A 26,863-nucleotide genomic window follows, 5' to 3' on the forward strand; every position below is an offset into this window, starting at 1 on the left:
CTAATGTCTCTTTAATCAAAGATTTGTGCACACATCTAACTGTATAAAACACACACAAGCAATATCACACAAGTAAATGTGCTGTTGCGCAAAATGTTGAGTGCTGTGCAGATATTGCATATTTTTTTTGTTTTTCAAAAAACAAGAAACAAATACAGAATACTTACAATTGTAGACACAACATCGCCAGATACTTTGTTTGCTTTCATTACATCAATGAAAACGGTTCCAATTTCTCCAAACCATCCGTCTCCAAGCAGCAAATAGTTGTGATGTGTAGATTTGAATGGATTGCCTGAATGAATGATTCAATGATACACTCATAATGACAGTCCCCAACACTCAGAATTTCCTTTCTTATTTTCATTCAAGTGTTCTCACTGTAGTGGGCTCGAATGGCTCTCCCTAGTGAATGAGTGAGTGATTTTAAACGCAGCACTTTTTTGAGCGAATTGGTTGAATGAATAATTCAGTGACTCACTGATAAGACAGTCCCTTGTTTAGTAAATCAGAGGATTTGAACTAATTGGTTGAGCGATTCAGTGACTCATTCATAAATACAATCCCTTGTCACCACCTATTGGCATAACAATATAGCCAGGAGACGCATAAACAGTAAAAAAAATAAAATAAATCCACACAGAAAAAAACTGGGCTGGAAGTAACAACTCTATATAGAGCCAAATTATATATGTTTATTCCCACCTGCACTCATTCAGAAGACTATTTGCACAATTAATGCTTTGATTTGCATCATTGCCAAAGAAGAGTGTGACGTTTTGTCCATTGATTCTCTTCCACACTCTCCTTCTCTCATAAGCCTATCAATTTATTGTTATTGTTGACAGTTGAACTGAAGCTTCTGTATTGATTTCTCACCCCGAGAGAAGATAAGGTGGAGAATCGAGATGGATTCCATATCTATTATCTAATGGAATTCCTCCTCTTAGAGAGGCTATGGATTTTCTGCCACTGAATCTCTGCAAAAAGAAGGAGAGGGACAGAGTGGCCCCCACAGCCCAGAATAACTCCCTCATGGATGGATTAAAGTGTTCAACACAATGCAGCTGAGAAAAGCAGAGCCATACCGGGACTGTAAAATAAGGTTTTTCTGAAAGGGAACTGCTCTTATCATAAATGTTTATTGACCTGAAGAAGGTTTAATAGCCCAGCTAGTTCATGTACTTGAACAATTGCCTCAGCACGAACATACAATATTTGCCATGGCCTACGCTGGTCTAGGCTCATCTACATGACTCTGAGGTGGAGGCTAATAAAAGTAGAGCGTGATTCCTCCACGCAAGCATTTGTTGATGTCATCCAAGCAGAAAATTCAAAATGTACAGTGCTAAAATATAGGTCAGGTTCAGCTTAGCTATTCCTGATATCCACAGCAGTGTCGTTGGAGAGTAATATATCCCAAGTCTGGTGCTTTTCTTCATTGCATACTCTCTTTGGACTATGAAAATATCATTGCATTCGAAAGCTTACAGAAGTATTAAGAAACAAAGTGGATTCTTCACATCTTACCCTCTGAGTCAGCCTGAAAAATACAAAGCTGGAAAGAGAGAGGGAGAGAGGGGAAAGAGCACAGATTTTCCAAATTGAGGTTTGTAAGAGAGATCCATCAAAGCCAAAACCTGTAAGCTTAAACGCAGTGTCTGATGCTGTGGGGTTCAGAGAGTTCTCACACATTTAGATGGAAGATTATTAAGGTACAGCCGAAGCTCACTACTACTGTCCGTATGGCCACGGTTAAAATCAGACTTATGACATGACGCCTTATCAGGGCAACAGGAAAGCCTCTAAGCTCCTTGTTTTTAATCAAAAACAGATCAGTATAGGCTGACCTTCTGTGGCAAATGACTCTGTATATCATTTTTAATATCCTCAAGGCAGCGGATAGTATTTCGTCCCCTCGCAAGAGGTGCTCCAAGAAACAACTGGCGCCATCGTTTTATGTCCTGTCCTTTTTCTCCAGTTTGAGTTTAATGGACAACCTCCTATAAGAGCTGTAAGTCCTTATTAAAACTTGTTCATCTGATAAAGAGGTGATTTGGTTTCTTGAGAATGCCAATCAGGTTCACACTTGAGTTAATTATGGAAGATGGAAAGTTTTTAATACCTCACACATCGTGACAGTTCTTCCAGTGTCATTCAACCTTTTTTTTAGTATTAGTCTCTGGGAACTCTTACCTTAAAGGACATGGAGGCAAATGTAATTTTGGTGGCAAATAATGTAATTTATTATACTTTGATGAGCCAAAAAAAACAAAACAAAAAAAAAACGAAACATCTATTTCCCTTCTTATTGTGGCCATTGTACACATATGTTGATGTATCTAAATAATCTAATTTAACCCTAATTATTTAGTAATTAGCTATTGAATTTGGACTTGTAAGCCTCATGTTTCTTTAAATTTGCATTTTATTTACTTACTTTTATTTACTTTAAATTTTATTTGGTTTTATGTTGTATTATATTATATTATATTATATTATATTATATTATATTATATTATATTATATTATATTATATTATATTATATTATATTATATTATATTATATTATATTATATTATATTATAAATGTTGGTCATAAAGGAATCAAGTTTTATCTAAATTCAACAAGTAATTTTTAATAAGAATGCACATACTAATAATACATGTCATTCAGAAGTTTGTGGTTGACAAGATAATGTTAAAGATAACTTGAGTCTATTATGCTCTGCAAGGCTGTATTCATTCGATAAAACATTATAACAATTTAAAATAACTATTTTAAAATGTACTTTATTCCTGTGAAAGCAAAGCAGAATTTGTACAACAGTTTCAGTATCACATTATACTTCATGAATCATTCTAATGTGGTCATTTGGCACACAAGAAACATTAATTTATCATTATCAATATTCAATACAGCTGAGCACTCAAATTCTTTGTGGAAACCAAGATACTTTTTAAAGATTCTTTGATTAATTTATTTAAAACGAATCTTTCATAACAATATAAATGTCTTTACTTTCACTTTTGATCGATTTAATGATTCCTTGCTGAATAAATCATATCCTAAAAAAGTCTTACCGACCCAAAACAATTTAACGTTAGCATATTTGGACTGAAGTTTTGGACTGAATACACTTTCATGAATCATAGGACGTTTTATAAAAATTTGAGGTGATTAGAAAACATGGCTGTTTAGCCGATGTTGTGTGTTTGCTGAGTGTGACCTCTGACCCTTGTAGTGCCCCTGTAGTCACTCCAGTAACAAATGCAACAATGAAACCAAGGCCCCATTCCAGGCTAAATCCATCCACACAAGAACTGAGAAATACAGGGAGGTCCACACCACAGATGTTGGAAGCCAGTATCAATATAAAGCAAAGTACATTCAGCATTTTTTGATTTTAAAACAGGTTGAATGGACTGAGCACGCTGCTATGACATTTGGTTTCTAGATTGGTTTAGCTGAGTCTCTCTAGACACAGCCAGAGGCCCTAATGGTATGAAATGCTCCTGCCCTTTTGATAAATGTCAGCCGCTCTATCCACTTTTAAAGTGGTCTTCTGGAAGTGACCTGGTCTCCTAACAGATAATAATATCCATATTCACAGGCACGTTTAAGCTGGAGAAAGTTCAAAACTGTTGTAAGTGATCCTAAGAGTGTAGCTTCTTCATACTACAATGTATTATTTCAATTTTGTGTGTAATATTTATTCATCAACAATGTGTTACTGTTACGTTTAATAGAACATTAGTGTTGTGGGGTTAAGCAGTATTTTATTTATTTATTTATTGTTGCTAATGACATCTACATCTTATAGCTGAGATTTCTCCTCTGCAATTTTGAGGTCTTGACTGTGCAATATTTGTGCAGTTACATTCAGCATAGCAAATGTTTATATGAGACAAATAAGTATTTTGGAATATTAATTATATGCAATGGCACACTTTAATTAAATTACATTTTTGCTGCTTTAGAAGACCTGAACCCACTACACATCTGGTTTAGCTGCATTGCATCGCTTGCTCACCGCTAGATCATCTGCAGTGAATGCTGATAAAAATAAATAAATAAACTAAGCCACATGACATTTTCTCACTAGGTTTCTTTTCTTGAGCAACACACATACTGCAGTGTTCCTCAAATGGTGCTATTATTCACATTACTTCTACATCTGGATGTTTTGCTGCAACTGTAAAAAAGCTGAATAGATGTTGCTTTCAGATGTACTGTAGCTAACTATTTTCAAACACAGTTTTACAGAAAATTGAGAAAATATGGACATTGCCATATGGACACTGTACCAGCAGAAAAAAAGAACCATATGTTACCATATGGCAAGCCTTACCACAATGGAACAGCAGTAATTGCATTTCCTCATGGGAAGTTTTTTTAAATAATGGAAGTGTTTACAATAATATAATTGTATTTATGCACAGGAAGCACACTAATTATATATGTTTCATTTATTTGGAAGAAATTGGCTTTAATTGTCTAGCAGTAAGGATGAACTTGGATTTTAAGACCAATAATTTAAAATAAAGAACTGACTCAAGCTAAGCTTGTAAGAACACAGTAAAGAGATATTATTTACAGAATGCTTTGAAACTTAAGACAAACAATGCTTTTCCTATTGCAGTACAGACCCATTCAGTGTCAGAAAAATATTAAATAATATCAAATGATTGAATTATAGCAATAAGGGAATTTCTTTTATCCTCCTAACCTTTGCATTTTACTGTGATTTTTTTTCACTCCCCAAAACACCCATCTACATTGCAAGATTAAAGCAGCTAGAATACCATTATTTCAAATATAAATATAGTTTGTATAGTTCAGTTGTCCCACATTACATTACAGTACATTACAATGTTTTTTTTTTTACTTTTTTACTTTTTGAGTGTGAACATCTGCCCCAGAGGCAATGTTTGCTAAAAAAAAATTGTAGATTAGCCAACCACACTGATATTCCAAGAGTTATCAATCTACTTAGTGGTTATCAAATTCAGCAAGGCCTTAAATTAGTCCTAAAGAGGGCAACCACACTTCTGTTTACATCTGCACTTCATCATGTGTAACTGCTTTATTTTGCATCCTGGAAAGAAAAGCAGACAGAGACTGATTTGCAGGCAGTCTTAACGGGACAGTGACGAATAAGAAAGCTCTGTGGCTAAGGAACAAAGCCATGTTAGCACAGCAACCTACACAAACACAGCGAATCAATCAGGCCATTCCAGTGGTGAGTTTTTCTTCTCTGAGTAAAAGAATATGTCTATGTTATATGCTAATACATCTGAGGGTGAGTGTATATGTGTAGAGCTGAAGCTTTAAATCAGGTGTCTGTCTAAGGCCCTTTCCTCTCTTTGCTGCTCGGAGGCAGAGGAGCCTGTGTTGGCACGTATTGAACGGTTTGATTCAGGCAGAGGTCTCCTGGGCCCCGGTCTGATCCATTACTCGCTCTTCTAGTGCACAGCAGAGGACAGGCGGCTCGGAGTGAACTGATGCCTTGTAACACGCTCCTGCCTGGTTTCCTTAACAACAAATCACCCTCAGGGCCCTGCGAGTCTTTCAGTACCTTTACCATAACTTCATGGGGCTGAAACAGAGACGGAGGCTTTCAAGAGAAAGACATACATTGGCAACATAGAATCACACGGCCTACAATTTGGGCTTTCTCCTTATCTGATGTCTGTTTTATAATACAACAAAGCTATCATTGTAGAAAAGCGAAAAACTATTTGTATATACAGTGGCCCAACAAAGTATTTGAACACTTTAAGGTTGTCAGATGCTAGTAGAACATGTTTATTGTTAGATGAATGTTAACTGGACACCTGTGTGAACCTGACTTTATACATAAACACTAAGATAAGCTGGTTAAAGATCACGGCAAAAAAACGTTTTGAAAAAAAAAACATACTTTTTTTTGCATTTATAATTTCATGGTTAATGTTAATTTCAACATACACTTTTTTTATTAATCAATTAATGTTTTTTTAATATACTGTTTTACACTGCCAAATAAAACTTTGGGATCAGTAGGTGTTTTTTTATTATTATTAGTACAGTTTTAGTATTTAGTATTACAAAAATATTTAAGCAAAAAAATATTAAGCAACACAATTGTTTTCAATATTGATAATAATAATTTTTTTAGCAGCAAATTAGCATATTACAATGATTTCTGAAGGATTGTGACACTAGGATTGTGTACTTATCGGATATATCTCAATGTATAAATATAAGAGGGACTCACTTCTAGTACTCTGAATGTAAGTATCAGCATATCACAGGGATTGGACCTTGGGCCATTATTAGTTATTTTATATATTAATAATATTGGGAATAAACTTGTGCATTCAAGTTTTCATTTATATGCTAATGGTGATTTACTCCTCTGCATCAACATTGGATCAGTCATCTTCAAGCTGATTTTGATGCAGTTCAGCATACACAGAGCAATTTAAAACTTGTTTTAAAGTGGAGAAATCGAAACTTTTGATGTTTACATAAAAAAAATCTGCACTTTCAAACTCATGCTCAACTACTACTCTTCAAGGTTAAGAGATTTAAATAGTATCTAAGTATAAATAATTGGAATTTTGGGCCTCATATTCAGTACTTTGCGAGAAAAACTGGGCCTTTTTTTACAGTCAAGAGTTGTCTTTCTTTAGCAGCAATGAAGAGATTGGTAGCAGTAACATTTTTGTCAGTGTTTGATTATTGTGATATTATATATATGCAGACACCCAAAGATTGCTTACAGGCGTTGGATTCAGTTTATCATGGAGCATAAAGGTTCATTAAAAATTCAAAAGCCCTTACTCATCAATGTTTATTGTACTCTCAGGTTAGATGGCTGGCGTTGGCATCACACAGACTTAAGTATTAGTACTTATTTATATATAAAATAATTTTAGGTAGGGGTGCTCCGATCACGATCGGCCGATCGTTAATGCGCATCTTGTCAGTAAAGCCGGTTTTCTAATCAGCGGTTAATTCCATCAGGTGCGTGATTGCACATAGAGAAGCTGTTACTACACAGAGCCGTTGTTAATAGAGAAGATGCGCAAATCCACTTTATTTTCAGCGTTTTTTGGCGCATCTTCTCAGTTAACAACGGCTCTGTGTAGTAACAGCTGCTCTATGTGAAATCACGCACCTGATGGAATTAACCGCTGATTAGAGAACCAGCTTTACTGACGAGATGCGCATAACGATCAGCCGATCGTGATCGGAGCACCCCTAATTTTAGGTTTACTTCCTTTTGTACTTACAACAGAATATCTTTCAAAAGGGTGTAAATAATTATGGGTTTCGCTCACAAGACTATCATATTTTAAGCATCCCTAAAGTTCATACTAATATGGGACAACGGGCATTTAGTTATGCTGCTCCATTTGATTGTAATCAACTACAAGATGTGTTATGCTTTAAAGAGTTGGTAACACTAAATTATTTTAAATGTATTTTAAATTATCTAATTGAAGAGTTACCTGACTGTAAATGTTTTGAGTGATTTGTGTATGTTTCTGTGAATGTAAACAAATGTATTTTGTTTTATGTGTAACTAAATGTGCTGCCTATCTTGGCCAGGACCCTCTTGTAAATGAGTTCTTAAATCTCAAGAGTTTTTAATTTCAAGTTAAACATAAACATAAACTAAAGACTGCTGGAAGTTCAGCTTTTCCATCACAGAAACACACATCATTTAAAAATAGGGTTCTTATTTTTTCAAAATATTATTGTTTTTTATATACTTTAGATCAAACAAAATTCAACATTGGTGATAATTAGAGACATTTTTTTAAATGTCCAACTTCAGAAACATTAGTGTAAATTATTATTATTATTATTATTATTATTAAGCATGCAGTAACAATTAACAAATGTATAAATTAACTAAACCTAAATGACTAAAGGCTGTAAAAAAATATTGTAATATAAACAATGAAACGGAAACGTGTTTTTTTTAAGTATATTTTCCACAAAATTACACAGTGGTGTTGAATTATTAGACAATAAATTGTGAAATAATTTAAGTGCATGCAGTAAAATATACTCTTTTATTCATGGTTAGCCAGCGGCCATGTAATACTGTTGTCTGGTATCATCCTCATTGTTCATTTATAAAAAATACCTTGGCTCTGAATGAACTTTGAGATTAGTTAGAGATAATGATCATACAACATTCCGTCTCTCTAAATTATAACTACTGAGTCAAATTTGCATTAGCTGTTGCCTGCTATTGGTTTAAGGTGTATTTATACTGAACAAAATTATAAACGCAGCACTTTTGTTTTTGCCCCCATTTTTCATGATCTGAACTCAAATATCTAAGACTTTTTCTATGTACACGAAAGGCCTATTTCTCTCAAATATTGTTCACAAATTTGTCTAAATCTGTTAGTGTGTAGTTCTCCTTTGCCGAGATTATCCATCCACCTCACAGGTGGCATATCAAGACAACAATTAGACAGCATGATTATTGCACAGGTGTGCTTTTAGGCTGGCCACAATAAAAGGCCACTCTAGAATGTGCACTTTTACTGTATTGGAGTGTAAGGGGAGGTCCGAAAACCAGTCAGTATCTGGTGTGACCACCATTTGCCTCATGCAGTGCAACACATCTCCTTCGCATCTCCTTGATCAGGTTGTTGATTGTGGCCTGTGGAATGTTGATCCACTCCTCTTCAATGGCTGTGCAGTTGCTGAATATTGGCAGGAACTGGAACACACTGTCATATACGCCGATCCAGAGTATCCCAAACATGCTTAATGGGTGACATATCCGGTGAGTATGCTGGCCATGCAAGAACTGGGATGTTTTCAGCTTCCAGGAATTGTGTACAGATTCTTGCAACATGGGGCCGTGCATTATCATGCTATAACATGAGGTGATGGTTGTGGATGAATGGTACAACAATGGGCCTCAGGATCTGGTCAGGGTATCTCTGTGCAATCAAAATGCCATCAATAAAATGCATACGCCTGCCCATACCATAACCCCATCGCCACCATGGGCCACTCAATCCTCAACATTGACATCGGCAAACTGCTCACCCACACGACGCCATACACGCTGTCTGCCATCTTCCAAACCGGAATTCATCCATGAAGGGAACACCTCTACAAAATGCCAGATGCCATCGAATGTGAGCATTTGCCCACTCAAGGACGAACTACAGTCAGGTTGAGACCCCAGTGAGGAAGAGTATGCAGATGAGCTTCCCTGAGATGGTTTCTGACAGTATGTGCAGAAATTCTTTGGTTATGCAAACCAATTGTTGCAGCAGCTGTCCGGGTGGCTCGTCTCAGACAATCTAGGAGGTGAAGATGCTGGATGTTGAGGTCTTGGGCTGGTGTGGTTACACGTGGTCAGTGGTAGAGAGGCTGGTTGGATGTACTGCCAAATTCTCTGAAACGCCTTTGGAAATGACTTATTGTAGAGAAATTAAACACCTAGAGTCCGCAGCCAATAACAACAATATGAGCCGTGTCTTTAGTCTGCTGCGCCAAGCCTGTAATGGCTCACGCATCAAGACAGCCCTGGTGAAAGATTCTGATGGCAACCTTTTAGCAACTGAAGCAAACTGCCTAGAACGCTGGAAAGAGCACTTCAGCCTCCTTCTGCAGCAAGGTACCTCCCCAGCTGATCCCGCCATCTTATCGGCCGTTAACGCTGCAGTCCCTAGTGCTGTCTGCAGTACAGACCCTGTGACACCTGAGGAAGTCAGAGCCGCTCTAGAAAAACTTAACAACAAGAAAGTGTCACAGTGTCTGGGTTGTGTTCCCTGGGTATCCACTAGATGTCCTCCTTACCCACGGTGTCTGTCACTTTATGAACCACACTCCTCACATCCTCTGCTTAATTATTGCACTCAGCTGTCACTAGTTACCTATCATTGCACTCAGTCATTAGCGTTTGTCTCTCCTAGTGTGTATTTAACCCGGTCTGTCTTAGTATGTGTCACGGAGTCGTTGTGAATTCATGTCCGTCAATCTGCCTTGCCCGTGACTTGTCTTCTTGTTTTGTTTATGTTTGGATGGATGTTTTGGTTTCAACCCCTGCTTGGACTGTTACTCTTTTGGATTACCCTTTAATAAAGACTTACCTGCAATTGGTTCTATCTCCGTGGTTTCCAGTATCACCGATCATGACAGAAAGCCCCCGGCATATGTGCAATAACTGCTGAGATGCTAAAATCAGGCGGTGAAAGCATTGTTGAGTGGCTTACCCACATATTCAATGAGGTGTGGGAGACAGAGAGGCTTCCCAGCGACTGGACCAGAGGAGTCATCTTGCCCTTCTGGAAACGTAAGGGTGACAGGCTAGTCTGTGGCAACCACAAAGGCATTACCCTTCTCTCCATCCCCGGCAAGCTCTTTACCAGGATCTTTCTCACTCGTGCTCTCCCAGCCATCAGAAGCAGCCGCCGTCCCCAGCAGGCTGGCTTCATGCCTAACCGCTCCACAACAGACCAAATCTCCGCCGTTCGCTTGCTGATATAGAAGACCTATGAATTCTGTAAAGATCGCCATCTTTACATTGGGTTCACAGATCTGAAGGCTGCCTTTGACACCGTTTGACACACTTCACTGTGGAGTATCCTACACGCCCTTGGAGCACCACCCAAGATCGTTGCCCTGTTCAAGTTTCTTAATAGCAATGCTCAGAGCTGTGTCCGCATCAACGGCAGAGACTCAGACTGGTTTCCCATCTCCAGTGGAGTTCGCCAGGGCTGAGTGGCTGCTCCTGATCTCTTCAACTGTATCATTGACCATCTGATGTCCAGGGTTTGTGAGCGGGTCCCCAGAGTGTCCTTCAGCAATTACCACCTGACTGACCTGGAGTACGCCGACGACACCATCCTGCTCAGTACGTCCTTCAGCCAGATGAGAGATGCTCTGGGCATATACAGTGAAGAGGCTGAGAGGCTTGGCCTCCAGGTGAGCTGGACGAAAACCAAGTTCATGTATGTCGGTGATGGACCGTATCCACCTTCCCTGCGGCTTGGGAATGACATTGTTGAGCCTGTCAATAACTTTGTGTATCTTGGATCCATAGTGACGGATAACGGGGACCTAAAACCAGAGATTATCAGCAGAAGAGCCCTGGCTGCGTCAGCCCTGCAGTCTCTCTGGAAACCACTCTGGCGGAACCAGAGGCTCCGGATTTACAACTCAGCAGTACTCTCCATCCTGCTTTATGGCTCGGAGACTTGGCCCTTAAATAAGATACTTGCTGCAAGATTAGACGGCTTTGACGGCAGGGCTCTCAGAACCATCGAGAACATCAGGTGGCCCCAGCGGATTTCCAATCAAGTGCTTAGAGCCCGCACGTGCCAGCCCAGAGCATCCTGCCTGGCTGCGCAACGTCGCACCCGCTGGTTTGGCCATGTCCTCTGCCTCCCTCCTGACCATACGACGAGAGCCATTCTCCAGTTTGATCTGAGGGCTGCAGGCTGGAGACGACCACAAGGTAAACCCCGCACCCGATGGCTTGACTTCATTGTGGGTGACCTCCAACAACATGGAGTTGCTATGGAGGATGCAGGGCAGCTGGCACAAGACCGTCAGCAACTGTAAACTGTAAACAACTTGTTCATCTGGTCGGCTCAACGCACAGGGATGGGACGGCCCCCTACCCATCGCAGGAGCCAAATAGATAGATAGAAAGAAATTAACATTAAATTCAAGGGCAACAGCTCTGGTGGACATTCCTGCAGTCAGCATGCCAATTGCACGCTCCCTGAAAACTTGCAACATCTGTGGCATTGTGCTGTGTGATAAAACTACTGCACATTTTAGAGTGGCCTTTTATAATGGCCAGCCTAAGACACACCTAGACAAGGCAAGGCAAGGCAAGGCAAGTTTATTTATATAGAACATTTTGTACACAATGGTAATTCAAAGTGCTTTACATTAAGGAAAGTAAAATAATCATAAAAATAAAACAAGGAATTTCAAAACTTATTATTGAAAATTATTCAAAAATGTATTTAAAATGATTTTAAGACTTGTATTTTAATTTAATTTAATTTCGAGTTGCAAAAAATACAGTGCAATTCATAAATTACAGTGCAATCAGTTCGGACATCACACAGTGTTCATTCAATAAATGCACAGATAAACAAATGAGTTTTGAGTCTAGATTTAAAAGTGGCTAATGTTTTAGCAAATCTGATCTCTTCTGGAAGCAGATTCTAATTGCGGGCGGCATAATAACTAAAAGCAGATTCCCCTTGTTTTGTGTGAACCCTTGGTATTTCTAACTGACTCAATCCTAATGATCTGAGTGGTCTGTTAGGTTTATATTTAGTGATCATATTTGCAATGTATTTCAATCCTAGGTCATTGAGTGATTTATAAATGAGTAAAAGTGCTTTAAAATCAACCCTAAATGTAATGGAAGCCAGTGTAAGGACATGAGGACTGGTGTGATATGCTCAGATTTTCTGGTTCTAGTAAGAATTCTGGCAGCAGTGTTCTGGATGAGCTGCAGCTGTCTAATGGTCTTCTTGGAAAGGCCGGTGAGGAGACCATTACAATAGTCCACCCCGCTGGTGATAAAGGCATGAACAAGTTTCTCCAAATCTTGACTTGAAACAAAACATCTAATTCTTGCAATGTTTTTTGGATGATAGTATACTGATTAAATTACTGCTTTGACATGGTTACTGAAACTAAGGTCTGTCTCCAGAATCACACCAAGATTCCTGTCTTGTTTTTTAGTCGTATGACCTCTAGTGTCAAGGTATGCACTTCAACTTTGTTTCCAAATGCAATGACTTCAGTTTTTTCCTTGTTTAACTGAAGAAAGTTCTGGCACATCCAACTGTTCATTTCATAAATGCATTGGTAGAGGGTATCAATGGGGCTGCAGTCATTTGGAGATAAGGCTAGGTAAATCTGGGTATCATCAGCATAGCTGTTATTTTTGATTATTTGACTTAGTGGGAGCATATACAGGCTAAACAAGAGCAGTCCAAGAATTGAGCCCTGTGGGACTCCGCACATCATGGAGGTCTACTTAGACTTATGCTCTCCTATTCTCACATAATAACCTCTCAATTCTAAGTATGACCTGAACCATTTGAATACCATCCCAGAAAGCCAGACCCAGTTTTCCAGTCTCTGTAGAAGTATGTTATGATTGACAGTGTCAAACGCAGCACTGATATCTAGTAATACCAGCACTTATATTTTGCCAGAATCATAATTTAACCAAATCATAATTTTACCATAATTTATTATCTTAATGAGCGCTGTCTCTGTGCTGTGATGCGATCGGAATCAAGACTGAAAATTGTCCAGGTATCCATTTGAGTTTAAGGATTTGTTACATTTTCCTTTTCTATAATTTTGCCTATAAAAGGAAGATTAGATATTGGTCTATAATTTCTCAAAAAGGTGTTATTAAGATGTTATTCAGAAGGAGTTGGAAAAGCCTCAGAAAGAAGTAAGGCATTCACGACTTCTAAGAGATCAGCTTCTAAACAGAAAAAAGATGTGGGAAGTGTTTCAAGGTAGCAGGTAGATGATTTTAGGTGCTGCACTATTTCTTCCAAAGTTTTGCTATCAACTGCTTCAAAAATAGACAAAAATAAACACCTGTGCAATAATCATGTGGTCTATTTCTTCCAAAGTTTTGCTATCAACTGCTTCAAAAATAGACAAAAATAAACACCTGTGCAATAATCATGTGGTCTAATCAGAATCTTGATATGCCACACCTGTAAGGTGGATGGATTATCTTGGCAAAGGAGAAGTGCTCCCTAACATATATTTAGACAGATTTGTGAACAATATTTGAGAGAAATAGGTCTTTTGTGTACATAGAAAAAGTCTTTGATCTTTGATTTCAGCAAAATGGGGCAAAAACAAAAGTGTTACATTTATAATTTTGCTCAGTGTATATTATGGATTTCAATGTTAATGTTCAAACATTTTAAGAATAAAAAAAGAACTGTGTGAATAAGCATGATGAATTACTTCTCAAATGCAACTGGAACGGAAAGCATCATTAAAGAGAGCACATGGGTCTCCTAAGCATCCAAAAAGCTCACAGGGCGCCCTTCCCAGTACCCCACACACGTTTCCACAGCAACTGTGCGTCATGTGGTGGTATTAGAATGGGATGGAGTAGTCAGAACTCCTCCTTGCAGTGTGTTCAGGTTTGGAGGCCCTGAACAGCTCTAGGCCTGTGGGGAACCAGTGGGAAGAGATTCAAGAATGGTCTTCACAGCCCAACCTGTTACATCACATATCTTTGGCAGGGTCTCAGGTGAACATCTGCTTTTACTAGTAAGCTCAGAACGGCTCTGGTTGTTACAGGACACACACGCTCAGTATCTCACACACTCACTTCTCTCCTTGGCAACGGGTTAATAATAATATTCCTGCCACATTTTTCACGTCTGTTTTCCATTTCTGCACGCTGATTGATGTCTGATCATAAATGAAGGTATTTCTCATGGTTTTATGTATGTTTTATTTCAAATTCTAGCTGGAGATCTCAATTTATCATGTCTACTCATCATCGGGTAGCCAATATGTTGAAGCAGACGGGAAGCAATATAAAATTCTTTCAGCATGACGTACAACCTGTAGAACTAACAGTAGAATCATTTGTGTTTAAGAGTGAATTAGCTGTGATTAACTAAAAGGGATATGTTGCAGACCCCGCCCTGGAAGTCCACTCAACAGATGAGAATTGTCTTTTTGTAATGAAGAAAGAGAGGAAGACAAGAGTTTTTAGTCAAGTGGTCCTCTTTGTTGACTGAAGACGCGCCGTAGTCGCCAAGGCAACTCTTCCCTTAACTGCAGCTAAGTATTTAGAAAATGCAACTTTGTTCTCTTTACTATACAATATATATCAATTCAATATTTCTGTGACCTGAACTCCACGAGAGGAATAAAATAGAATACAATAAACTTTCTCTGATCATTTACTCACCCTTATGTCTTTTTTAAAGGGGTCTACATAATGTACATTATTGTATCTCCTCTATGTCCCGCCTTTCTGAAACACAATGATTTTTACAAAGCTCATTGTTCTGAAAAGCGAGGTGTGCTCTGATTGGCCAGCTATCCATGTGTTGTGATTGGCTGAATGCCTCAAGCGTGTGATGGAAATGTTACCCTGCACAATGTACCATGTTCATTGCTCTCTACTCCCTGAGCAGGGGAAATCTGCTGAAGTTTACTTCACTTCCGAACATTCATTCAAGCATCTTCACACACAGACGAGTGTTACATCATATACTTCTTTAAATAATTTAAATTCACATCCTTTGAATGGAACATATACACTTGGAATCATGGCGGAATATCTGGTGATGTCCACTTCACAGGGCAATTACGATCGAATAGAACAATAAGTGATAGTGATAAAAGGACTATGATTGGGAAACACTGTCTTACAATACTGTGATGCCGTGTACCACCATGACAAAACAAAAATAATATTACCCATTATAAACTAGACATTTGTTGCATCCAGTAGGGACATAATTACTGATTATAATGACTTAAGGCCCGTTCACACCAAGAACGATAACTATAAAGATAACGATATTAGCGTCCACACCAGCGAACGATATTGTCTGTGTATTCTAGGCGGAAGCGCGTCTGCTGCTTTAAATCCTCGAGGTCATTACAGCAGGATTGATTCTGATTGGTTGGCAATTGTTTTATTGTTCATCAGAAAAAAAAATCGATCAGAAAGTGATTCCAACGATATAGTTTCTCTTTGCCTTTAACATTATAGTTCTGGTGTGGACTTCGCTACACTCAAAAAAATGAATCATGGCATAGTTTATAATTATGTATTTGTATCCTTTTGATTTTATTTAAATAATAATATTTTCAAAATGTATGTAGGCAAATTGCTTAGAATCCATGTAAATTTGCCCATTGTGAAAACTATTTGATTTAATCAGTTAACAATTATGAATATGGTTTAAAATATATCTAGCTGTGGAACGAGCCAGATCATATCAGTTATATTTTATGAGATTGGTTTGCATATAATTTATGGGCAATGGAATTGTTTAGAGGCGGAAATGATCCATACTCCAGTCGGTAGGGAGCGGTACGGCACATACACGTGTCTATGGCAATGCACATGAAAAAAAAAAAAAAGCAGCAACCAGCGCGCGCGCGGCAGAGAGGCAGTTGAAAAACCACCGTTCTCCTCGCCATCTTACATCGGATCATCTTCTTGGATCAAGCTGATTGCAAGGCAAGTTACATTTGTACTCATCGTATAAAAGTTGACTGCTTTCAATATATATGTGTGTTATTACTGCTGTTGATATCGTATTAAACTGTATCAATGCACTGACTATCAATCTGCATTTATTCCACTTATGTTAGCTAACTAACTTGCACATGGTTCTTATAAAAGCTAACTTTATCTACTTTCCCCTTAAGCTACTTTTTTCAGTTAGACAGTATAATTAAAAGTAACTGGGATGCGTATTTATTTTTAGTTTAACGTTATATTAATTTCCGTATTTTCTGACCTGAGTAACATAACTAGACCTTTAGCCACGTGCATAGCTTAAGTTAAATCCGAGAGGAAAAATGGTGTTTACTGTTTAAAGATTAAAATAGCGATGTGTCGTTAAACGATTACTAAACCAACTGCAATTTTAAATGTATTTATATCGTACATGGATAACTTCCAACAGTTGGTCGTGTGTTCTATGTGAGCCATGGTTTTACCCCGTCTGTGTCTTTTGCTGTTGTTCTGCTCTTGTTCTGTGGTTTAACGTTTGACGGCAAATAAAGACAGTTATAAACTACTGCAATTAGTAAATGAGAGTACTATTCTAATAAATCTCTAAAAATATAATGCTGGCTTTGTAATTTCATAATCAAAAGTATGCTTTTGTTTCTAACCAAAACCATTTTTTTCCCTTTACAGATACGTCAAGCATCTTTTCTTACATCTAAATGGTGGGACAACCTCCTAGACCTTGTATGTATGCTACAAAGATGGTTTTTTAATACATAGAAGAATCAATACATCTGATTATGAACAATTAATCTCAGTTTGAATGTTAAATGATTCAACATAAAAAAAAACATAACATACATAGTTAAAAACATAATTAAAAACATATTTTACAGACATGAACAGCCTAATATCATCCTGCAATCAACCAAAGTTTCTTATAAATTGGACCTATGTAGTTATTTCATTGTTATAAAAAAGTTATTAATAAATTATTAGTAGTAGTAGTAGCTGTATTTTGAATTACAGTAAAATCAAATTATTTATGTTGATTCTTTAATATTTGGATGTAACTGATTTTTTTTTTCTTTTGTCTTTGTTCACAGATATGTGAATGTGGCCATGCAAAGTGTGTGACATTTCATTATCTACCCGGTATGAATTGTTAAAACATTTTAGGCTGAAACATTTCCACTATGGTCGCAATTGCCGGTATCCCTGTCTATATGCAGATTGCCCATGTACATTCACAAGTTGGAAGAATCTTTTGAGTCACACATATCAAACACACAGGAAGTTAACAGCAGCAAATGTTCAGTTAACTACATTCTTTTGTCAGACGTGTGCATGTAAGGAAATTTTAACTGAAAAGGAATACTTTGCTCATGTAAATCAACATCTTAGGCAGTATGAAACCGTAACTTGTATGTTTGAAGGATGTAAGTTTGAGACAAACATATATGGAACATTTCACTCGCATAAAAATCGTAAACATAATCCCTACACTCTAAACGATTTTAAGGCAGGTATTGTTAAACTCGCTGCTCAGTCAGACGAATCTGGTAGTACTGTAGATGAAAGCCCCTCATCTTCTGCGGACATAGATTTTGTACCTCCGTTAGATGCAGATAGTGAAATAGATACTTCAGATGACCTGCCGAAATTAGTAGAACAAAAAATAGCTGCAGTTTTGCTGAAGTTGGAAAACATTTTTCATGTGCCATCTACAGCTATTGATGAACTACTAGATGAACTACACTTCCTCTTAAGTACTGTGTCTGTGCCTGTAACTTGTAGCAGTCTTTCAGATTTTTTAAAAAACAAAAACCTTGAAGTTGATAGCTTAATTATTAAGGAACTAGCTGATGTACTGTGTAAATCTAACCCTTTAGTAAAATCAATAGGGAAAGATGGTCCCCTTTCTACAACTTATAAGAGAAAAGAGTACTTTAAGGATTTGTTAAATATTGTTGAGCCAGTGGAGTTTATTCTGGACCAAAAAAAGAGCAGGACATTTCAGTATATCCCATTACTGCAGTCTTTACAGCAGCTACTTGATTGTACTGCAGTGTTAAACGGTATTATCAGTAGCCACAGAACACAGGAAACTACAGACAAGTTAGATAATCAGCAGTATTGCTCTATAAGAGACGGTTTGTATTTTAAGGACAACACTTTCCTGTCAGGTGATGAGTTGCGAATTTGTTTAACTTTGTACATCGATGATTTTGAGTTATGTAATCCCCTGGGTACATCGCGAAAAAAACACAAATTGTGTAGTGTGTACTGGATTCTGAATAACTTGCCACCAGGCTCTCATTCAGCACTGTCTTCCATTTATTTAACGGTTTTGTGCAAAAGTGACGATGTAAAGGTATATGGCTATGGAAAAATTCTAGAGCCACTTTTACAAGACCTTTGTACTTTAGAAGAGCATGGTGTTTTCAGCTCAAAACTTGGGAAGTTTGTCAAAGGAACAGTCCATAGTGTTGTAGCGGACAATTTGGGAGCCCACGGATTGGCTGGTTTTGTAGAGAGCTTCTCTGGCCAGTATATTTGTCGATTTTGTACTGCTCAGAAAGTAGATATTCAAACAAGGGATGTTCATTCAGGTGCTTTTTTGCTTCGAACAAAAGAAATACATGAAGCACATGTAAAGTCTGCACAGGAAACTGACACAAATTGCTTTGGTGTGAAGAGAGCGTGTGTTTTAACAGAAAAACTTCAACATTTTCACGTTAACACAGGCTATCCCCCAGATATAGTGCATGACTTATTTGAGGGTATTGTCCCTTCTGAACTGGCACTATGTTTCAGTGTTCTCATCTCTAAGAAGTATTTCAGTCTTGAATGTCTTAACACACGAATCGTCAAATTTCCCTATAAGTGGAGTGACAAAAAAAATAGATCTCAAGTTATACCAAACAGCTATTCATGTAAGAAGACAATAGGTGGCAACGCCCATGAGAATTGGAATCTAATTCGATTGCTTCCATTTCTAGTAGGAGACTTGATTCCAGAGGATGAGCTTGCTTGGCAAGTGATATTAGACCTGAAGGAAATTGTAGAATTAGCTGTGGCACCAGTTCACACTGATGAGACAATTGCTTATCTTGATGTCAAAGTGTCTGAACACAGACAGAGACTACTCGAGCTTAACCCGGACGTAAAGCTTTTACCTAAACACCACTATCTTGAGCATTACCCGCACCTGATTAAGTGTTTTGGGCCTCTTCTAGGTTTATGGACGATGCGATTTGAAGCTAAACATAGCTTTTTTAAACAAGTAGCTCGACACACAAATAATTTCAGGAACATTGCACTCACATTGGGAGCCAAACACCAGCAATTCATCAGTTACCACATATATTCATCCACACTCAATACATCAAATTTGGAAGTTTCAAATGTCTCTACAGTCCAGGTTGATGTTCTGAATAAGGAAGTTGTGTTGGCTCTCAGGCAGAAGTATCCAAATATCAGTCAAGTTCACCTTGCAAAAAGTGTCACCACTAGAGGAATTAACTACAAAAATGGAATGTTAATTGCATGTGGTTCAACTGCTGGAATGCCAGAATTTGCAGAAATTCTGCAAATGTGCATAAGGGGAGATGAGCTGAGTTTCATTGTGCGTTTATTGTGTGCATGGTATAGAGACCACTTCAGATCTTTTGAGTTGACTTCTTCACCAGGTAAAGAGGTTGCCCTGGTTCAGCTTGAAGAACTGACAGACTGCTATCCACTTGTGGCCTATACAGTTTGTTCCAAACGTATGGTAACCCTGAAGAGACACATCGTCATCAAAGGTGTTATTTATAAGACTTTCAGTACCTTTTTTAAAAGAATGTAGTAACTTTAACATCAATGTTTTATTTGTTAATAAGACAATTCCTATGTTTTTTGGGTCTGCATTCTAGATTAAAAAATCAGGATGGCAGGACCAGTTAGCTTCAGAGTCCTGTTTGGAAGTGAAGATGATGCAAGAAAACTAACCATTAAATCCGGAATACCGTCTTCTGTGGATGAATTGTCTTTTGAAATTAAGACCTTCTTTGGAGTAACAGAGCAGTTTAGGCTTCAATACAAAGACGTAGACTTTGGAAACGAATTCATGAACCTCTTATCAATTTCTGATATTCAAGATCGCAGTACTTTGAAAGTGGTGTACTTACCTTGTGAGGCTACCACCTCCACAATATCCTCAGCTCCATCCACTAAAGATAACTGCTCCACAATCCCAGTTACTCCCTCCAATATATCTTGCAGCTCCTCATCACAAGAACCAAGTGATTCAGCATCTGCTGACTCCTGTAGCAGCAACGATACTGTCATATTGTCATCTCCTGACTCCCGGTCTTGCACTTGGCCTAAAGATTTTGTAGTGCCACGATTTTCATATTGTGCCGAGATGCAGCTCCAGAAGGGAAATGATGAATTCAATGCAAGTGGAACTCTCCTATCTCTTACGCCCAAACTCAGATCTGATATTCTTGAAGGCATTGCAGAAGAAATAATCAAGTATACAGCATATCCAAAGGACAATCAGTTTGAAAAAGTTGCTGAGGCCTTGATAAAAACCCATCCATGTTTGCGTGAGAAAGGAACTCGGACTGGGTGTTGTGGATGGAAGCACTATATTAAGATAAAGATGATGAACTTCCGAACCAAGCTTGGCCGAGCTGGACACCCAGAAGTCACAGTCAACTCACTTAAAAACAAACAGAAAGGCCAGGGAAAACCAGCTGCAAACATAAAAAAGCCACGGAGGGCAGAGGTTAATTTCTGTCCAAACCATCCGAGAGGTGAAACCAATGACAGCCTGGAGGTGGAAAGGGTTGCTCTATTGACCGAGGTTAAAAAAAAGAATAACGAGACCATTATCAAGGAAAAGATGCAGCGTACCTTCTCATACCGACGACAAGAAATTCTTCAGGAGCCAATGATTACAGAGGTCCGAAACAGATGGCCAGCATTGTTTGAAGTTGAAGAAGTAAGTAGTTAAGTGTTGTTTGAAACGGAAGTGCAGATTTATACACTAACACATCTTGTTTAAGGTGAAATATATTCTTTTGTGTCCTTTTTCATCTTTTTTCAGGTCAACATGGAGTTCATGCGTATAACAACTGTTCCGCTGATATCAAAATTCATTGGTCAACTGGACAAATACACTGATGGCCTGATGAAGGTGTTCCGTCACAAAGGAGGATGTGCAGGACAGAAAATCCGCACCATAATGGCATTGACAACTAAAGTAAGTGTGTTTTTATTTTTTGCATTTGTTTTCAACTGGTTACTCATTTGACTTGACAGGAATTCAGAAAACTCTTTCTCACACATGCGCACACACACACACACACTTTCTCTATCCCTCTGAGATACCAAGAACACAATCTTTCTTACACATTAAATACACATTTATTTGATTTATTAGTGAGGACATCTCAATCTCTCTCACACACATGCACACAGTCTTTCTGTTTCTCTCTATTCTAATTACAGAAATTTATTGGCATTATTGTTTATGCACAATATTTTTAAAGCATTATTCATATAAATAAGTTGCTAAATAATTAAGATTGTTGTCTGTGTATGGTGTTTTATAATAGTGTATTAGTTTACCCAAAAATAAAAAAGTGTTATTAACTGAACCTCATGACGTTCCAAACCCATAACTTATCATCGAAACACTACGGAGCCCCGCACATGAAATGCAAGAAAAAAAGCACAATTTAATAATTAATTCCCTCGATTTGCTAAATCGTGTGCACAATTACATTTTTTTTTCCTGCATGTCATGTGCAGGGCTCTGTACAACACAAATAAATATATTTTTTATGAAATCTGAGAGGTTTCTGTTCCTCCATTGACAGCTACGCAACCAACACTTTGACATTTCAAAAATGTTATCAAGAGATCATAAAACTATTCCATATGAATTGAGCAGTTTAGTCCAAAATTTCTGAAGGAATTAACAGATAGAATTTAGGCTTTTTTTTCACAAACAAACATTCATTAACTCACATCAGTTATAGTAAACGGAAGCTCAGGAATTTTTGCGTTGATGTGCGAGAACCAGTGAGGTTTGTTCTAGTGTGTTAAGCAGGTTCGGTTGATCTTCTGTTTATGTTTGCTGATCAATGTTTATACAAATAAAAGCCTAAATTTAGTCTGTTCATTAAATAATGCGATCATCTTCTTATGCTTCTCTTTAGAAAATTTGGACTAAACTGCTCAATTCATATGGAATAGTTTTATGATCTCTTTATGAATTATTTGAAGCGTCAAAGTGGTGATTGTGTAGCTGTCAATGAAGAAACAAAGTTTTAAGATTTCTTAAAAAGAGATCTTCATTTGTGTTCTGAAGATGAACAAAAGTTATGACAAAATTTATGACATAATTGTACATTTTGGGTGAACTACCTCTTTAAAATGTAGCCTTACTTGAACTATTAGTTAATAATTAATGACGTTTTTTTTGGGGTCTTCTTATGCTTGTTTGAGAATGAAGACATAAACACCAGGCGTGATTGTATCCTGAGGTGCCTAAGTGTCTACCTCAACGAAGACATTGAGACACTTGTCAAAGAATATGTGGTAAGTGTGTGTCAAGCTATTCTCTTCATGTTACAAATTTCAATTTTCATTGATTATGTTAATTTTCTCATTGGTATCACAGTCTAGCTTATGCCCTTGTGTGTAGTGTGCAGCGAAAGATTAAACTATGCAGCAATCAGTACAGAGCATGATTGATCAAACTAAAAATGACCTGGATAAAATGATCCAGATGGTATTACAAAGTAAGGAACATATGAAATCAGAATCGTGAAACACTCACATCATTATGCTGATCTCAGATTTGGTGTAGATAGGAAAATTAAAGGGTTAGTTCACCCAGATAGCAAATTTATGTAATTAATAACTTACCCTGATGTTGTTTCAAACCTGTAAGACCTCCTTTTATCTTCAGAACAAAGTTTAAGATATTTTAGATTTAGTCCGAGAGCTCTCAGTCCCTCCATTGAAGCTGTGTGTACGGTCTACTGTCCATGTCCAGAAAGGTAAGAAAACCATCATCAAAGTAGTCCATGTGACATCAGAGGGTCAGTTAGAATTTTTTGAAGCATCGAAAATACATTTTGGTTCCAAAAATAGAAAAAACGATGACTTTATTCAGCATTGTCTTCTCTTCCGTGTCTGTGTAAGAGAGAGTTCAAATCAAAGCAGTCTGGATATCCGGTTCGCGAACTAATCATTCAGTTCACCAAATCAAACTAAATCGTTTTAAACGGTTCGCATCTCTAATACGCATTAATCCACAAATGACTTAAACTGTTAACTTTTTTAATGCTGAATCACACGTGCGCAGTATCATCAGCTCCTAGGTTCACGAATCGGACGCGTCTGACAGAAACGGTTCTTCACTCATGAAAGAGTCGGTCTATTGTTCATTATCTGGCTCGGCTCGGTGTTCATCTTCAGTTCTCTCTTCACAGCAGTTCAGTCAGTGTACTGTTTGAGTAAATGAATTACTCAGGGATATTGGTTTGTTTGAACTCAGAGGGAGGGTCAGCCACATTAAAAAAGTTAATAGCTTAAGTCATTTTTGGATTAATGTGTATTAGAGATGCAAACCATTTAAAACGATTCAGTTCAATTTGGTGAACTGAATGATTCGTTCGCGAATCGGATATCTAGACTGCTTTGTTTTGAACTCTTTCTCACAACAGAGGGGAAGAGAAGACAATGCTGAATAAAGCCGTCGTTTTTGCTGTTTTTTGGACCAAAATGTATTTTCGATGCTTCAAAATATTCTAACTGACCCTCTGATGTCACATGGACTACTTTGATGATATTTTTCTTACCTTTCTGGACATGGACAGTAGACCGTACACATAGCTTCAATGAGGGACTGAGAGCTCTCGGACTAAATCTAAAATATCTTAAACTGTGTTCTGAAGATAAAAGGAGGTCTTACAGGTTTGAAACAACATCAGGGTAAGTTATTAATTACATAAATTTGCTATCTGGGTGAACTAACCCTTAAATAAATTATTCATGGCAAAACAGGAACACAGTACAATTATCATTTCAATTACATGACTTAATCAATAGGAAAACTTGGAACACATTGGGAACTTATTTTCTTTGTTTATCTTCCAGGACACTGAAAGTGTGGAGGCTGAGTCTCTCATTGCACAGACAACAATGGGCATCTATGTAATTCGAGCGGAGGGCACTGGTCCTGAAGAAGAACCTTCAGATGTTGGTGTTGTTCTTGAAGGAGTTGAAGTTCTGCAAAACCTGCCAAGTGTCACACTTGGATGTGTAATGCTTTTTGGACTAATTTATGCCCTTAACTTAAACTATCCAAAGGACCTCAAGTGCACATTTGAAGCATTTCAGAAAATCCTGATGGAACTGGATACAACCAAGCTGTCGCCAAAAGTTCAGGGACTGAAAATTAAGATGCTTCAGTGAATCATTGAGAGATATGCTGATATTTACATTTTTCCCCTTGACTTGCACTTTTTCTACTCGTTAGAACCACCACCCTATTTTTCCAAATTATTGCATGTCACAGATTTGTGAAAATGTTTGTGTAATGTTAACAAGTGTTGTCATTGAATCAGATTTGATCTGATTGTTATGTCTACCTCAAGTTTTGCAGTTTTTTTAAGCACAGTTCTTGAGGAAAAAGTACTATGCCTGCAGTCTGTTAAAATCCTTTGCATTTATTTGTTATAGGATGATTGTGGCAATAATAATAAGTAGTGCAATTAACCTTGGTTTGTTAGGTAAAGAATGAAAGTACTTTTTTTTTTTTTTTTTTTTGAGGTTGCACACAACACAGTATAAGTGAGCACATACTGTCTTGCTAGCTCCTCTTTTTGCTGCCTTTTGTGCTTGTTATTTCTAAAATAAAAATGTGAAATGAAGTGACCCTGTGGACGTTCTTTTTTGTGTTGTATATTGTGATTGGGAGGGGAAATAGTGATGAATAAGTAAATACAAATTTATAAATATGATTTTAAAATACATTGGGTTTATTAATACAAATTACTTAAATGTGATGCATATTAAGTAAAATAGGTTTATTACATAAAAACACATAAACCCATTTCTTATTAATTTAAAATAAATTGGATTAATTGAAAATATTACATAAATCTAATTGTTACTTGTTTTATTTAAATAGGAATTACATATATTTATCACATTAAGTTTATTAATACGTTTAAATTAAAAATACGTAATCCAAATGGATGGAAAATTTATATGCAATCAAATTACATAAATCTTATTTATAAGGCCTAAATATTTTTTTGAGTGTATTCTTTAATATTGAGAACTAATTTTAGAACTATATCTTTATCGTTATCTTTATAGTTATCGTGCTTGGTGTGAACGGGCCTTTAGACTGTGTTTTTACACTAATTTTATCGGTGACCGTGATTTTACAATGTACAACATGTTCCTAGATCAACATCCTTGTTGATCCTGGAACAACATTCCAATTAACCAATCAGAACTGAGGGATAACTTTTCAGGAAATATCTGTTTTAGGCTTAAAATCAGGGTTAAGTGCTTATAAACCTTTGTTAATCAGCTATCATTTCACACTGATTAGTCTTTATTTTTGGACATTAATGTTGATATAGGAACAACAAAAGATGTTGATCCAGGAGCATGTCTTACTTGGCAAAATCATGGCAACCTATTTTATCACGCCGCATAAACTTGTCTTTCACAACTAAACACAGTGTCTCCACAACATGGCACCTGTGGCAACAGTGAGAATAAAAGTTATGCCTTCTTCTGCATGAACATTTGTCCGTCTGTCCATCCATCCATCCATCCATCCATCTATTAACCAACTAAATTTCGACCAATTTATTATAAAAATTTTTTTTATTTAATATAATTCCAATTAAATTATATTGCATATTAATGTTACATATTGCCATAATAAATATAAAAATTACAATATTAAATTACATTTTTGAAATTCAGATGTTGGTTGCTGCACATTTGAATTCTTATGTGAATGGCTGTCAGTAGGAATGTTAATTATTGTTGGCAGATGGTGTGGTAAAAACAACATCTGCCACCAGAGGCTAATGAGGTCATGCTAACCAACATATCTATAATTTCTAGTTGTGCCATCAGATAATCAGTGTTGTCATGATGTAATTTCTTCTGTTAATTTTGTCGATCACTGGCTAAGTTTGCTTCCAAGGTGGTTAACCTCACTTATAGCACCTTAATAATAAACAATACTTTTTCTACAGTTCTACTTCTTCTCAGAAAGTCAATAAAGCCTGGACCCTGCAATCACAGTAAACACTTTCTTCAGCATAGAAACCCTTCCTTGAAAGAAGCCTGCGGTTCCATTACAGACACACAGGAAATCATGATATTGAAGGAGCAGGGAAAAACATGGCGTTTCTGCCTCTGCAGTCCTGAAGTCTGTGCCAGTGTGAGCCTGTGGGCTCATGATGCAGGACTTTTTAAATTAAGAATTTCTCGCTCTCTCTTTCATAACACAAATTAGACCTAAGTCAGCTTGTTTTTGCTGACTGGTACAGCCATAGTCGGGGTCCAGAGGAGATGTAAGT

General features: G+C 37.3%; 1 protein-coding gene across 4 annotated transcripts; it reads left to right on the forward strand.

Annotated features, from left to right (window-relative positions):
* Window positions 1-16,862: 16,862 nt before the first annotated feature.
* On the forward strand, window positions 16,863-25,353 carry LOC127969812 (uncharacterized). 4 transcript variants are annotated; one of them, XM_052571930.1, is made up of 7 exons: window positions 16,863-16,991; window positions 17,354-17,402; window positions 19,940-20,053; window positions 20,165-21,237; window positions 21,343-21,498; window positions 22,749-22,841; window positions 24,408-25,343. In XM_052571930.1, the coding sequence occupies exons 4-7, from the start codon at window positions 20,179-20,181 to the stop codon at window positions 24,723-24,725; spliced, it is 1,626 nt and encodes a 541-aa protein (XP_052427890.1). In that variant the 5' UTR covers window positions 16,863-16,991; window positions 17,354-17,402; window positions 19,940-20,053; window positions 20,165-20,178; the 3' UTR covers window positions 24,726-25,343. The 4 variants fall into 4 exon arrangements, 2 of the variants coding, with proteins under 2 accessions (XP_052427890.1, XP_052427891.1); XR_008156359.1 differs by having other exon boundaries at window positions 17,354-20,053; window positions 24,408-25,347; XR_008156360.1 differs by lacking the exon at window positions 21,343-21,498 and having other exon boundaries at window positions 17,354-20,053; window positions 24,408-25,353.
* Window positions 25,354-26,863: the final 1,510 nt, after the last annotated feature.

The sequence above is a fragment of the Carassius gibelio genome, chromosome B13 (assembly GCF_023724105.1).
Source record: "Carassius gibelio isolate Cgi1373 ecotype wild population from Czech Republic chromosome B13, carGib1.2-hapl.c, whole genome shotgun sequence".
Classification (NCBI taxonomy): domain Eukaryota; kingdom Metazoa; phylum Chordata; class Actinopteri; order Cypriniformes; family Cyprinidae; genus Carassius; species Carassius gibelio.

What these genes read in the sequence shown, in the direction of transcription:
- LOC127969812 (XM_052571930.1), top strand. Translation starts at nt 20,179, where the DNA reads ATGGCAGGACCAGTTAGCTTCAGAGTCCTGTTTGGAAGTGAAGATGAT. An exon ending in CATTGTTTGAAGTTGAAGAA is followed by an intron (nt 21,238 to 21,342) that starts GTAAGTAGTTAA and finishes ATCTTTTTTCAG; the next exon opens with GTCAACATGGAGTTCATGCG. An exon ending in TAATGGCATTGACAACTAAA is followed by an intron (nt 21,499 to 22,748) that starts GTAAGTGTGTTT and finishes TGCTTGTTTGAG; the next exon opens with AATGAAGACATAAACACCAG.